This window comes from Lampris incognitus, chromosome 1 (genome assembly GCF_029633865.1).
Source record: "Lampris incognitus isolate fLamInc1 chromosome 1, fLamInc1.hap2, whole genome shotgun sequence".
NCBI classification, from domain to species: Eukaryota; Metazoa; Chordata; class Actinopteri; order Lampriformes; family Lampridae; genus Lampris; species Lampris incognitus.
The window spans coordinates 9,826,741-9,842,939 of NC_079211.1; the positions used below are offsets into that span (position 1 = coordinate 9,826,741).

The 16,199-nt window shown below is 45.6% G+C and overlaps 1 protein-coding gene across 2 annotated transcripts in view; it reads right to left on the reverse strand.

Moving 5' to 3' along the window:
• Positions 1–920: 920 nt before the first annotated feature.
• The window catches only part of canx (calnexin), a 40,394-nt gene continuing 25,115 nt past the window's right edge, over positions 921–16,199 (reverse strand). For both annotated transcript variants that reach the window (XM_056273912.1, XM_056273831.1), the window contains 5 exons: positions 15,038–15,253; positions 13,155–13,274; positions 4,864–5,032; positions 4,560–4,651; positions 921–3,920 (listed from right to left, as the gene is read on the reverse strand). In XM_056273912.1, the coding sequence (XP_056129887.1) occupies positions 3,861–3,920; positions 4,560–4,651; positions 4,864–5,032; positions 13,155–13,274; positions 15,038–15,253 (657 nt within the window). In that variant the 3' untranslated portion in view covers positions 921–3,860. The remainder of the gene's footprint in view (positions 3,921–4,559; positions 4,652–4,863; positions 5,033–13,154; positions 13,275–15,037; positions 15,254–16,199) is intronic.

The following is a 16,199-nucleotide window of genomic DNA, read 5'->3' on the forward strand; positions in this document are numbered from 1 at the left end:
AATCCAGATCATGTAGGCTAGTGCTAAGGTCAGCTCATGTGTTGACGTCATATTTCTCAGGACAGAGGGTGGTAGGTGGAAAAAAAAATATGCAGGTAACTATTATCCACAGGCCATGGTGGCCAGTGTTACCCCAACATTCACAGTCACCAGACAGCTGTTTTGGAAGGGAACCGGGCCCTGAACTAATGGTTGGGTCGCCACAAAGCTGGGAGAAATGAGTAACTCAAAACATTCAGCAGCACTTGACGTGACGTCAATCCCGCTCTCTCTCTGATACAAACTCGACTGTTTTCCCTATGGTTGCCTTGCTGTTTGAGGGTTTTAACATGACCCCGTTTTTAGGTGTCCTAAACCCAAAGGAATACAGACATGCGTTTGCTAGTGTCGGCTCGCTTCTCAGGGCAGCGGAAGTGATCTAATTTGGTTCGGACCGGATGTGAGTTTGGCACGTGTACGCTTCTGACAAAGCAATGATTTGGAATCTCAAAACTCACACTGGAGACTCGCAGCTCTTCTCTAGACTCCTCTCCAGCTATGAAGCCGGACTCTTTCAAACCTACGCGCTCTGGATTGGTGTTATTGTTAAGTGTCGATACTCTTCAATGTATCTGAATGCATTTGCCTTGAATGCTTGCCTACATGTTCTTCGCTCATCGTTACAGATCAACCAGTTTTCTCTTCTTCCTCTGTGGTGTTTGATCCATTTAACCCATCCATGGGGGTTGGGCTCCGTGACGCTACTTTAGATTTACATGGGGTTTCTTGAAATCCCCACTGAATGACAACTGGGTCAACAAATAATTGTTACATTTTTCAATGACGGGACATCTAATCTAATCAGTTTGAGAAGAAAACTGCCTATGGTGCACCCTCACGGTAGTTTTTCAAAACACAGACAGTGACGACGAGGAAAAAAGTCTCCATTAGGCCTTTTTATTCATCAAAACAAATGGCATCATTCAGAGATGACTGCGTAGCAACACCTGCTACGCAGTGGCTACGCAACACAACTCTTCGGGATCAGCACAGTGTCTCTAAACGCCACCATTCGACTCAAAGTTAGACCTGTCCATCACAATGACTCCTCTCGCTCTCTCTCTAGTGTGTGGGGTTAATCAGAGACCAGGCCAGGTGAACCATTTTTCAGTTCAAACACAAAAAAAAAAAACTGCAGTTATAGATTCATGTGATGTTTCACCATCAGATACAGTGCACTATTCAGTCTAGAAGGCTGTTATCTAGGCAGCTTTCGGACGACACATCTAAAAGATAAACAAAAAATAAAAAACTTAAGTTGATACCAACAGGGGGTGGGGGCCCAAAAAGGATGTTCAAAATGTTCATGATTCACTTCTGCTGAATGTTTCATCTGACTGTCTCTCATGGGATGGTTGGTGGCTTGCTCAGTTTCAAAACCTTGCCAAAAGCAGAGCTCGGCCCCCACTTGGCCCCAAAGACACAACCGTAGTACAGAAAGACTAATCTCAATTTAAAGTGAAAACCTAGTAACTTGTATTCACCCTATGAGAAAAGGTTAAAGGTCACTGACATTGAAATAAAGACCACCCATACCCTGCCGGCTGCTTCTGCACTCAGCATCTTGTTTGAAGGTGATCGGCCATTTGTGGTCACAGGAAAGCATGACAGCAACAGACAAAACACCTCTAATCGCTCCGATCTTAAACAAAATCTAATTTTTCTTGTCACTACTAACATGATTTTAAAGTTCTTGTGTCTCTTCCGCCCACAGCATGGAGATATCATCTGTTTGTTATGTGACCGCCCATGCTCATTCACCACACAGCTTGCTAGTCAAATGTGGATCTGAATGATGAGTATGTAGCCTTTCGAAATATGACTAGAAACCTGTTTGACAGCTACACCCTTAAATCCCCCAAATGTTTTTTTTTCTTTTTCTTTATTTCATCAGCCAACTACAGCTCCTCTCCCGAATGGTGGTTGGTCACCTGTTAAAACGACCTACTGCACTGCAAAAAATTAAATCTTATCAAGTGCAAATATCTTGTATTTGGTACAATAAGTCCCATATTTTGCTTATTTCCAGTTTTTTCTTGATTTTCGTCAATTTAATCTTGTTTTAAACAAATGTTAATCTTGTTTTCTTAAAACAAGATCAAATTGACCACAATCAGGGGAAAAAAACCAAAAACAAAACTTGAAATAAGCAAAATTATCTGCCAGTGGAATAAGATAATTCAAGGTAATTCTACATAATATTGGACTTACTGTACTAAATACGAGATATTTTCACTTTTTAAGATTTCATTTTTTGCAGTGTGGAGCAGGCGAACTTGCCAACCACAAACAAACAGTTAGCAGCCAGCGGGTGGCGGTAGAGTCCCAACTCCACGTGTTCACTATGCTTGCCTGTTACCGTAACACGTGCCAACTCTTTAGATGTGGGTGCTTAGAGGTGGTGTAATGGAGGGGGTGGGCATAATACATTGGTGTCTATGCTACCACCCAGCCAACTCATTACCCTGACAGGAAGAGCATCAAGTTGGTGACATGACAGCTAGATTTCGTTTTTTAGTTTAAAATCGTGGGCTGGTGCTGAGCAACAACGGAGGTCTGACAAACATGAACTTTCACCCAGAAGCCCGCTAGCGTTAACCATCAATCACCTTCCACCACTGGACTGACTGTCTGTGGCTGTCTCCCTCCCGGTACAACCAGAAAATACTCAACATTCCTACACAAATTGTTTGTCACATACATAACCCTACGAAGTACATCATGAGAAGAAAATACAGCATCAATAGAATTTTAGAAAGTTAGAAAACAAACAAAAACTCCTTGTACACAGTATTAAAAAAAAAAGTCAAAAACCTGGCTCTCGTGGACCATGTAAAGCAGTGTACGAATCTTGACCTCTGACCCCTTTCCATCATGGCATCACAGCATTAAATAGCAGAACAAAAACACGGACGAGACTCAAATCTGCACACCCGTTAAGAGCAGCGTCTACAACAACAAGAACACCGATTTTTTTGGAATGAAACTTCAGTATCCATGCTACATGTAGCTATCCCCTCTCTCTCTGACTCTGAAATAGAAGAAGGGAGAGAGAAAGAGGCAAATAATGAGACTGAGAAAGACGGAGAGAGAGAGAGAGAGAGAGAGAGAGAGAGAGAGGGAGAGAGAGAGAGAGAGAGAGAGAGAGAATAAAGAGGATGAAGGATGTGGCTAAAGCTACAAGCTGTAGTGTTGGCCTTCAGCTGTTTTGTTTTTGTCTTTTTTTTTACCAGGGAGCTGAGCGACTGCTAGCGCTCTGTAGCCGACAGCTGGTCAGGATTGCTAGCGAGGTGGTTGGTCAGGTTCGGGTTGTTACAGGCGAGCTCTGGGTGGGTATGGAGCAGATGGTGGGCAGTTCGGGATGGGGGTTGGGGTGGGGTGGGGAGGGCAAAACGGTACCATGGGTTTGAGTCTGCTCACAGGCTACGGAATGATGCGGGAAGTACGTCTTTTGAGAAAGCCCTTTAACTTTGCCAACTCATTCTTCTTCATACTGGAATCATCATTATCATCATCATCATCATCACCAGTCTTTCTTTCATGTTGGTCTGACGAGACTTTCACTGCTTCCATGGCTCCATGGAGGGTGGTTGCCTTTCGGGGAGGTGAGGAGGATGACAGGGATGGGGAGAGGTGTAGAGCTTGGAGCTCAGGAGGAGTGAGTGGTGGTGGAAGTTGAGGGTTGTTGAGGAGAGGTTAGGTTAGTTTAGGAGAAAGGCTTAGGGGCGGGGGTTGAGATCAAGACTGTCGGTTTTGGGTGCGGGGTTTAGGGCAGGGTTGAGTTCAGGACTTGTTGCAGACACCTGGAGTCCAGAGCCTCGTCAGTCCTTCCTGACTCTCCTGTTTCTGGGAGATCTCCTCAGGATGTCGTCATCTAGCTTCTAAACAATGAAACAGAGGAATACAACAGCTTACTCCCAATCATCCGTTCAGAGCCCTGGATCATACTGCACATCATCCTCAAAAAGCCTTCTCCCATTTACATGCAGGTCAACAGTGAGCTCCACAGTAAGTAGTATTACACGGTCGCACACATCAGACAGACCAATCCAATAAAAAGATACGATATCAGTTTAGCCGAGCCTACAACATATGCATGAAATACACAACTAGAAAGCCTTGAAAAAACTACAAAGCAAAATGTACTTTGCTTGTATGAGGTCTGTGCTGGGTTTGGAAAACATCTGATGACTTTAAAAGAAGCAGTATGCTTGCTGTATGAGCCCATATTCATTCAACCCCTGCCGACATAAAAAAAAATAAATGTTTGTAAAACTGTCCACAATTCATGTCAACATGGTTGAGGTTGTTTTTCTTTCACTAATCAGTTTAAGATTTTTACAATACTGCTCATTCTCCTGTGACAGTGCTAGCTACAACTGTGAGTGACAGCCTGTTTATTCTGTGGAGTCCAGTACTTTTCACCGGGAACGCCGCTGATGTGAGCCACGGTTTCAGAGAAGCACTGGTATTTGACGCTCCGCCCTGGGTTAGACAAGGAAATTAATAACCCCCCTCACCTCTTCCGCCGTCATTTCCTTCTCTTCTTCCTTTTCTGCTTCCTCTCCCTCATTCGCTGCAGGGCTGTCCTCTCCATCACTCTTCTCTGCAGCTAAAAAACAAAGTTTAAACCGATTAAGGTGACGGGATACGGAGGCAAATACTTACACACAATCTTTAACGCACATGAAAACCGTACTAATAAAAGTGTAACAGTTTGGTGCAGGGAGCAGGTTATTAATTCAGATACCTCCCATTACAAAGGCATAAAAACAGGAGGAAAGTGGATTGATTAAAAAAAAAAAAAAAAACAGGAGGTCAGACCTGGACTACTCTTCTCCTCCTCCGGAGCCTTCTTCTCCTCCTCCTCCTCTTCCTCCTCCTGCTGCTCCTGCTGCTTCTCCTCTTCCTCCTCCTCCTCCTCCTCCTTCACGTCTGGCTGAGGTTCATCTGTCTTTTTGTACTCTGCTGCTGTCGTGGCTGGAGCCTTCTTCTGTTGAACACAGAGATTTCCTCCGGTTAAGATTCACCCAGAGAAATAACATTCCTATGAATACATCCATGTGGTCCACAGGAGACCTTCTTTAGGGAAACCGAATGAGCGCCGGAGGCAAGCACTTGATTAGCATTGTGCAAAAAAAAACACAGATGCTGAGCTGTGGGGCCGTCCAAATAAAAACATTCCTCCACACTCCCTATATTGAGACTATGATCGTCCACAGATGTCACGTCAAGCAGACAGGGTTTTTCTGTTGTCTACACTATGAACAGATTCATTTTCATTCATTTCTTTGTGTTTCTCCTTTCTGCTCTGATAAAGTAGGCCTAGCTTTCATTTCCTCCCTTGTCCCGCCTCTCATTCATCCTCATCGGTTGGTTAACACTCCTGCCTAAAACAACCATGGGCGGTCAAAATGACCGCTGGTTTTTAAACTCTATATTCTGTCAAGATTAATACCCCAACTGCGATACTAATGCATTGCATATGTTCGTGTGTCTGTTAAGAAACGACTGACACCAAAATTAACATTTGAACAAATTTAATACTATTTTTAAACAATTTAAAATGGCCGCCATCCAACGCTTGTAAATCCTGCAACACCTCGGTGGTAGTCATGGTGCGTCTGAAATGGCGTCTGTAACCAGACATGTTGGAAATAATCACAAATCAAGTCGCACTGGAGAACCGCTAGTGTGCTTCAGAGCAATGAACTTTGCGAAGGAAATGACGCGACCAACACGTCATAAATAGTGACATGACGCACAAATTACAAGTGGACATTTTGACTGCTCATGGTCGTTTTAGGTAGAGCTTATCATAATTTTTGTGTGTGTGTGTGTGCATTTGATCTAAAACTAATTTTAATGCAAATATATGCCATTTTAGGAATATTCGGGGGGGCGGCAGGTCTGTATCTTATTTCACAAAGTTATTAAACTTTGAAAATCCAAAACGGACATAATGGCCGTCTTGGTCGTTCTCATGTTAAACTAGAAGAGATATTGAAGTTGAAGTGCTGTATGTTTTGCACAAGTTGAAATTGTCATTAAAATTCATGCTCAGAGTACGACCCATCACAAGAACACAGCTATCGCTTCATTAAAGGTCTCTGGTGGGCACTGAGCCTGAGACCACCTTTAATACAAAGAGGGCCTAATCACATTTTTTAACCAACTTGTCATTGTAGGAGGAGATATTTAACAGTTTGACCTCTGTGAGTTTAGCATTTACTGAGCTGCAGAGAGCTCTGGAGAGGACACAAAGCTGGCCGACCTGCTAACCCAACAGCAAACTGAGAAAATACCAGACACACAGGTCAACCTGCTGATAAACATGGAAGATCTGATTCAAGATCTGTTTTCTGAATTGGGGGGAAAATGCTGTCACATGGAGACCTGGTATCTCCAGTGTGAGGGTTTCTCCTGCTGCTAAGCTGGTCTCATGGCAGACCAAACACAGGAGGCGCTCTTTCTGAAGAGAATTTCCTCAGCAGTGAAGAAGTTAGAGGTAAAACTTACAGCAGTATTTCCCAACTCAATCCTCAAGGACCCCCTATCCTGCAGATTTTCATTGTAACCCTGCATAGGTAGCCCAGCTTATACTTACTCAACCAACCATCTCATAGCACTTAATTATGCAAGGTGTGCAACATCTGACATTAATTGGTTGAATAACCACAAATAGGCAGCTATTCAGGGTTGCAAAGAAAATCTGCTGGACAGGGGGGTCCTTGAAAACTGGGTTGGGAAACACTGACTTACAGGATTGCCAACATGAGTTCAGTGTCTAACGGTTCCTCTAAAGTGGCGGACACATGCAACACAAATGTAAAAAAAAAAAAAAAAAATGAAAAAAAATTATCTGAGAAGTCAAGATGATTACTCAGCTTCCTGGTTGCCAAAAGACCTGACAAATCAAGGACTGCGTTGCTTTTGAGACTCCTCAGCAGTTTGAACACTTTTGTGGACAACCATCAATCAATGAACCCCTGGACCAGGGTTACTGTTCTGTAGGTGACCATGACCTCTGACCTTCCTGTGAAAGAATTTCCCGACGGCTATCAACTTTCTTTTTTTTTTCTTTCCATGACATCATTCATTTGAGCAACACAACGTAGGGAAATACAAGGTTTCCAGAGGACAGCATTGTTAAAGTCAACTGGTTCATGGGGTCGAAGGTCACTGGTCGAGGGTCAGCATCTATTTTTTTTTTTTTTTACCTGTGCTGTCGGCAGCCTTGGCATACAACACAGGGAGTTCGTATGCCAATGTGTCCTAGAAAGACTTACTATAGTGCCTCCAGACAGCAGACCATAGCAGACCGACCACAGGCCCCGCAGTCATGCAGACACCCCATGACTATGGCAATAGCCAGAGCCCAAAGCATTGCCAACAACAGAGGACCGCCGAGCCAACAGGGGGGCAAGGAACCCGCAGAGCAACAGCCCCTCATGCCCCCGAGGAGTACAAGTCAGTCCCCAAAGGCAGAGGCTGGGCCTGCACCCTGACGCGCACCCCCATCACCAACCCCCAGGCCCAGACACAGGGCGCATCCGCTGGCACGGGACCTGAGCCGTGGACAGCAAGCACAGACCTCTGGCCTAGAGCTGGTCCCCATGACTAACCCGACGCATCACCGGGACCGCCCCATGCCCATCCACACCCAATGTAAAGGCGAGGCCTGTTGTGCCGCCACCACGTAGACACACACTCCCGCCCACCCCGCACGCACTGAGCACACACCCATGTCACCCGGCCGACGTCACCCAACAGCTGATGATGACCCCCCCCTCCCCCACCGGGGCGGACAGGGTCCCGCCAGCATCTGCACAAAGCCAGACATGCGGCCCCTGTCCTGCCCTGGTAGTGTGTGTTGTTTGGAGTATGTTTTGTGTGAATGTGTGTGTATACTAAGCTAGTGTGTTTGGGATTAAAATTACAGGATATTGTCGTGGTGCACGCCGGGGTAGGAGCATCGCGGGCAACATGTCAACCATCCACCTCACCTCCACCCAATGGCTCGCACCTCATCCGTCCCGCAAACCCTGGCCCTATCGTTAAGTGTGTGTGCTGCGTATGTGTCCCAGAACTGGGAGAAGGGCGAGACGCAGCAAGACTGATGCGTGAGTGCCGACGCCCCCGGGCCCAGCCTGGGAGCAGGAGCCAACCCCCCCCATAAGCCCGGGATACCCCCCGCAGCCAGAGCACTGGCACCCAGGATAACGTCCATAGCCACAGAACACCCATCCAACCCTAGGGACCTGGCGCAGCCCGGAAGCCCCCAACCTGCCCGAGACCCAAAACATCGACCCGGATCAGAAAAACCTATGTGTGTCAATGGATGGTGCCAAGACACTGACAAAAGTAGCCCACATGTCATTAAATCAATCCACTTCCTTTTTGGATGATGCCACAAGTCTTCCCATTGAGATATATTCTGTTCACAGGTGTAACCACTGGAACGTGGCGAGATTCTTTCTCCAACTCCAATTCCACAAAAGTTGGAACAATACGGAAAATGGTAATAAAAACGAGAAGGAGTGATTTGTGAATTCTGTTCACCCTGTACTATACTGAAAACGCTACAACAACACATTTGATGCTTCATCTTGGGAATAAAAAAAAAAAAAATTGCCAACACTTTCTATCAAGCTTGCATCTGTAACGCCCTATAAGCATCTATAACGCCCTATAAGTGTAGCTATAAGTCATTGTAAGATTTATTATAACCATGTGTACGCCCTCACAACACCTCATAACCACCTTTATGATACATGGTGTCAATTTAAAACGGATCTATGCATTATAAATATGTCATCATTAGCCTGTTTATCTGTCAAATGTCATAATGCATCACAGCCAACTTCTTTGGCTGAGATGCATAATGAGACTTCAGTGCTATTTCACAGTCTTCAGCCATAGCCGTTAGTCATTGTAATACACATTATAGGAAAGTATGTGCGTTATAGATGCAATAGATGCTTACAGGGCGTTAAAGATGCTTATAGGGCGTTATAGATGCTTATAGGTGCAAGCTTCATAGAAAGTGTCACCAAATTTATTTTTTTAAATGTACACTAATTTCAGACCTGAAATCAGACATTCCAAAAGAAGCTGGGACAGTCAAGCTTTTGCTGCTGTGTAACATCACCACTTCTATCAAGCATCTGGGCACTAAGACACCAGCTGGTTAAGTTTAGCAAGCGGAATTTCCCCCCCATTTCATCCATTATGCAGGTCTTCAGCTGTGTCATTGCACGGGGGCTTCGTTGCCGTATTTTGCACCCCATAACGTGCCACACATCCTCAACTGGACACAGTTCAGGACCGCAGGCAGGCCAATCTAGCACCCGCACTCTGCTTACACAGCCATGCACTTGTAACCCGGGCAGTATGTGGTTTGGCGTTGTCCTGCTAGGAAATGCAGGGATGTCACTGGAAAAGACGGAGTCTGGACAGCAGCATATGTTGCTCCAAAATGTGTACACATCTTTCTGTATTAATGATGCCCTCACAGATGTGCAAGTTGCCCATGCCATGGGCACTAACACACCCTGATAGCATGACAGATGCTGGCTTTCGGACCTGTCGCTGATAACAGCTTGGATGGTCCATTTCCTCTTTGGCCCAGAGAACATGATGGTTAGTTTTTTCCAAAAACCATCTGAAATGTTGACTTGACGGACCACCAAACATGACTCCATCGTGCTACTTTCCAAGTCAGATGAGACGGGGCCCAGGGAAGTCAGCGGTGCTTCTGGACAGTGTTGACGTATGGCTTCTGCTCTGCATGGTAAAGCCATTAACTTTCATCTGTGGACGCAGCGGCGAATGACGTTGACTGACAAAGGCGTACCGAGTATTCCCGAGCCCATGTCCATCCATCTATCCATTATCTGAACCGCTTATCCTGCTCTCGGGGTTGCTGGAGCCTATCCCAGCAGTCACTGGGCGGCAGGCGTGGAGACACCCTGGACAGGCCGCCAGGCCATCACAGGGCCCCCCTCCCCACCCCCCACACATTCATACCTAGGGACAATTTAGTATGGCCGATTCACCTGACCTACATGGCTTTCGACTGTGGGAGAAAACCGGAGCACCCGGAGGAAACCCACGCAGACACGGGGAGGACATGTAAACTCCACACAGAGGACGACCCAACAAGGTTGGACTACCCCGGGGCTCGAACCCAGGACCTTCTCGCTGTGAGGCAACCGCGCTAACCACTATGCCACCATGCCGCCTCAAGCCCATGTCATGATATCCAAGTTCAAGTTCAACTTTACTGACAAGCGTATTAGAATACAATGAAGTTCTTGTGCTCTGGGTCTCTCTGCCTTCACAAAAGGGACACAAGGACAATGAACGCAAAAAGAGAACACTACAGACCTACATAGACACAGTGAATTCATACATTATACACACAATAACACAACAATGTAAGGTATTGATGGGTGTGTCAGCTGTTCAGCAGCCTGACTGCCTGGGAAAGAAACTATTACTGAGACGGGTGGTTTGTGATTTGATGCTCCGGTAACATTTTTAGATGGGAAGAGCGAGAACAGAACATGAGCGGGGTGGCTGGTGTCCTTACTGATGTTCTGGGCTTTCCTTTTGCAACGAGTGGTGTAAATATTATGAAGTTGTGGTAGTTCCATGCCAATTATTTTTTTTGTTATTACCCCCCCCCCCCAAAAAATTGTATCCGGCCAATTACCCCACTCTTCCTGGGCCGTACCGGTCGCTGTTCCACCCTCTCTGCCGAGCCGGGGAGGGCTGCAGACTACCACATGCCTCTTCCAATACGTGTGGAGTCGCCAGCCACTTCTTTTCACCTGACAGAGAGGAGTTTCGCCAGGGGGATGTAGTGCGTGGGAGGATCATGCTATTCCCCCCAGTACCCCCCCCCCCCAAATAGGTGCCCTGACCAACCAGAGGAGGCGTTAGTGCAGCAACCAGGACACATACCCACATCCGGCTTCCCACCCGCAGACACAGCCAATTGTATCTGTAGGAATGCCTGACCAAGCTGGAGGCAACACGGGACCATCCCACTGAGTTTTGCTGCTGTCTTTTCAGTCCTTTGAAGCAGTCTGCAGTCCTGGGCAGTCAGGTTGACAAACCACACTGTGATACAGCCTGTCAACACACTCTCTCCATGGTACTGCCATAAAAGTTCCTCATGCCTCAGAAACTAGTCTCTGCTGTGCCTTCTTGAGGATGCAGTTGGTGTTGAGAGACCATGTGAGGGTGTCTGTGATGTGTAAACTGAGAAATCTAAAACTGGCAACAATTTCAACAGATGACCCATTGATGGAAATAGGAATGTGATTTCCTCTCATCTTTCTGAAGTCAATGATTTCTTTTGTCTTACTGACAGAGAGAGAGGTTGTTATCATGGCACCATATGGTTAAATCTTCCACGTCCCTCCTATAGGCCCTCTCATCACTGTCACTTATTAGTCCAATCACTGTGGTGTCATCTGCGAATGTAATGACGCTGTTGTTGTCATCACGGACGCATGACGGTTTTATGACAGCGACGCCTGAGGGATCGGAGATCATGCACATTCAGAAGTGGCTTTCGGCCTTGCCCTTTAAACACAGAGATCTGACCAGATTCCTTAAATGCTTTAATCATATTTTGCACTCTAGAGGGTGAAATGCCCCAAATCCTACCGATCTGTCTTTGGGGAACATTGTTCTCAAAGTTCTGGATTATTCACTGACGTACCTGTTGGCAAATTGGTGAGCCTCGACCCGCCCTTCCTTTTTTGGAGGCTCCTTATACACTATAACATGACTGCCTCACCTGTTTAACATCACCTGTTTCACATCACCATATTATTTCAACTTGGCACATTGTTATTAGCCCGAAACTGCCGTTGTCCCCACTTTTTTGGAACGTGTTGCAGGCACCAATTTCAGAATAAACGTATATCTTCACAAAACAATGCAGTCGATAAGGTAAAACATTGAATTCCTTGTCTTTATACTGTCTTTGTTTGAATACAAGTCAAATTAAATTTACAGATCACTCCATTTTATTTTTATTGGCATTTTCCATACTGTCCCAACTTTACTGGAATTGGGGTTGGACTTTTCCAATTGAGTAGAACTGTTTTCTTGGCAAGTGTTAAGGCCATCAAAACAGGTTGCTGGAGTTTGGGGATGTTTTCACCGAGAGATCTCCGAGAAGACAAACCGATGGGCAAACTGGAATGCTGTGGCCCAGGAGAGAGGAGAGGGTCAGCATCGAAACTGGATCAAACCCAATCGGACCTTCCAAAATTGAGGAAACCGGCATACTAATACACCATTTGACCTTTAACCTCGGTTTCACAGGAGCGCTGGATCTGAAAGACTGTATGTTTGGTGTCTACACTACAGCACAGCCACAGCAGCCACAACTCCAGCCAACAGGACGAGGACAGAGCCAATAACTATTCTGGAAGTGGGAATCTCGGCTAACAGTCACCAGGCTGGAGCCTGGGAGGGGGTTTTGGCAGCTGGATCCTTTAAGCTTCTCCTGTTCGTCAGGCTCAACACACTGAGTTCTGTTTGCAAACCTTTGCGGACGTCCATAAATACCACTCGGTTGGGTCAACACTGCCATCTAGTGGTCTGAGTGTGCTTATGTGTGCGTGAACAAGAAAGGTTTTTATGGTTAATGTGACAAAGAGAGATGGTGATAGTTTTTATATCTGAATGCTGTGCACGGGTAACATTTACCATCTGGTGTGTAAACATATTTGTTTTAAGTAGAGCTGGGTAATTATGGACAATCTGGGATTTTGGCTGCCATAATATATATAACTTATAATTTCTATAACTTCATTGTTGTCATTCCCTGGTGTTAAAGGCTGCATTATAGTACATTTTCTGAACTTATTCGACTGTTTTAGTGGAATGAACAATGACTGTCTCGACCTGCTTAGTCCTCATATCCACATTACTAATGATCGTTTATCAACATTTTGTGCTGTGAATCTTGTGAAAACACCAACAGTCATCCCAAAAATATGGTGACATCACAGACATCAAGGTATTAGGTCAAAAATATGATGACAATTTTGTTGATACCGCCCTGGTCTAGTTGGAGGTGTGTGTCTGACCTTGCCGGTGCAGCAGAAGACGATGATCAACACGAGGGGCAGGGCGATGGTGAGGACGTACACAACCCAGAGCCAGGGACGCTCTTCAGCAGCGCTTAGCATCTGTGCAGCGAGGCCGGGCTGAAAAACACACAAACACACACCGTCAGAACCTGGACTCACCATACTGCTAGTCACACATGTGCAGGACATGATATATCCCACACATGTTCAACATTATTCACTTTTGGTATATCCGTCATTTTTATCTGCATCAAGTTCAATGTCTCTCCTTCTCACAAAAGCATATTAGCTAACATCAGGGTCTCCACTCTGATTTATGAAGCATGCCAGGTAATCTTTCTCTCAGTGGAAAGCAACTGAGTTGACACCCAGAAGTGCCATAGCTCTAATCTTGAGAAACCTCACCTTATTTTCCGAGCTGTCCCGGTCGCTGCTCCACCCCCTCTGCCCATCCCGGGAGGGCTGCAAACTCCCCCCTGAACAGGCGCCCCGACCGACCAGAGGAGGTGCTAGTGCAGCGACCAGGACACATACCCACATCCGGCTTCCCACCCGCAGACACGGCCAATTGTGTCTGTAGGGACGCCCGACCAAGCTGGCGGTAACACGGGGACTCGAACCGGCGATCCCCGTGTTGGTAGGTAACGGAATAGAACACTACACTACCCGGACACCCCTCAAGTTCGGACTTTTGAATGAACTTGCATTTAAAGATGACATGACTCCGGATAAATGACCCCCAGTCAATGCCACACAGTCTCAACAGCCTCACGTTGACTGTACCGCGAAGTGAACACTGGTTCCGAGCAGAGGTGTCTGTGAGAGTTCGACTAACTTACCAGACACACACAAACATCTACTTGCTTAAAGAATTCAGCAGTATGGTGACATTGATTCTACACAAAACTTAAACTGACGTGATGAGTGTAGTCAGGATGACAGTGAGCATAGGAAAAAAAGAGGAAGTGTTGGGGGAGGGGGATGTGTTACTATAGAGACAGACAACCACACATCTATCTTTGGACACCTGATGTCCTCCTGAGCTTGTGTCATTAACCCACAGAGAGCATCTGTACGGCGCTGGAGCCTTGTTTCTTCTGCGAAAACACCACAGATTCAAGCCCTCACTGGATGAATGTACACCAGACGTCACGAACTAGTAAACGCAGACACATTTTGTACTCAGATTACATTAATCCGACACTTCGACCAGGATCACTCATGAGTGTGACTGTAGAATAAGTTTCAGCGACCAGACCAACAAGCCAAAGGAAGAGTTCATACACTTTTTCGACAATGCTTTTCATCAACTTCTCCATGATTTCTCCATAACTTTTAGTTTAAGTTCCATGGCCAAAGGAAACTTTTTTTTATAACTGCCGCTGAAAAGGTGTGTTTTAACACAAATATACAGTGTGAAAGTCAGCCAATATTTAAAATACTGTATATCAGCAACTCTGCTCTCCCCAGTTTTTCGAGCCAAACGTTGCCGTTATCCAGCTGAAGCTAGCTGACAGGCTAGTTAACTAGCTGATATGAAAGCTAAGCTAGCCAGCGCAGGCACGTGTTAGCATCATGAGAAACGGTTCCACAAACAGAAATAATGAAGCCCTGCTGCAATGGTTTCACATGCCATTACATTTTTTTTGTTCCTAACTGGTAAATCGATCTTGAACAGAGCTTATTTTAGTCAGATTCCTGACTTTACCAGAACTTATACAAAATTATAATTTTTCATAACTTTTCCAGGAACTGGGAACATTCAAGTTTATTGACCAAGTACCTCTTGAGGGAGTTTCTAAATCAAACTTTCCCCACCCATATTTTTTTCCACCTGTCCGAGATCGCCGTCCTCTCCCCGTCCCCTTCTCGCCACTCACCTCGGCGGCGCCCTCTGCTGCCTTCTTAAGCGCCCAGCCGTCATTGGCCCAGCGGTCAGCTGTGTTGCGGTCGTTGGTGATGAAGAAATTGTCGAAGAAGATGTCAAAGGACATGGACCAGAGCTCCAGACCCACAGCATTGAACGCGCTCATCCTGAATGGATGCAGGTCCTCGAAGAAGGCCGGGTTGGGGATCTTCCTGGGCTTCCAGACACCCTAGAGAGAGTGAGGGGGAGGAGAGAGACGCACACCCACACGATTGATTTATTCATATTTTTATGTATGATATATTATCATACATCTATGCCATAATGTAGCGCTATTCAACAATATACACTACCGTTCAAAAGTTTGGGATCACCCAAACAATTTTGTGTTTTCCATGAAAAGTCACACTTATTCACCACCATATGTTGTGAAATGAATAGAAAATAGAGTCAAGACATTGACAAGGTTAGAAATAATGATTTGTATTTGAAATAAGATTTTTTTTACATCAAACTTTGCTTTCGTCAAAGAATCCTCCATTTGCAGCAATTACAGCATTGCAGACCTTTGGCATTCTAGCTGTTAATTTGTTGAGGTAATCTGGAGAAATTGCACCCCACGCTTCCAGAAGCAGCTCCCACAAGTTGGATTGGTTGGATGGGCACTTCTTTGAGCAGATTGAGTTTCTGGAGCATCACATTTGTGGGGTCAATTAAACGCTCAAAATGGCCAGAAAAAGAGAACTTTCATCTGAAACTCGACAGTCTATTCTTGTTCTTAGAAATGAAGGCTATTCCATGCGAGAAATTGCTAAGAAATTGAAGATTTCCTACACCGGTGTGTACTACTCCCTTCAGAGGACAGCACAAACAGGCTCTAACCAGAGTAGAAAAAGAAGTGGGAGGCCGCGTTGCACAACTGAGCAAGAAGATAAGTACATTAGAGTCTCTAGTTTGAGAAACAGACGCCTCACAGGTCCCCAACTGGCATCTTCATTAAATAGTACCTGTTAGAGCCTGTTTGTGCTGTCCTCTGAAGGGAGTAGTACACACTGGTGTAGGAAATCTTCAATTTCTTAGCAATTTCTCGCATGGAATAGCCTTCATTTCTAAGAACAAGAATAGACTATCGAGTTTCAGATGAAAGTTCTCTTTTTCTGGCCATTTTGAGCGTT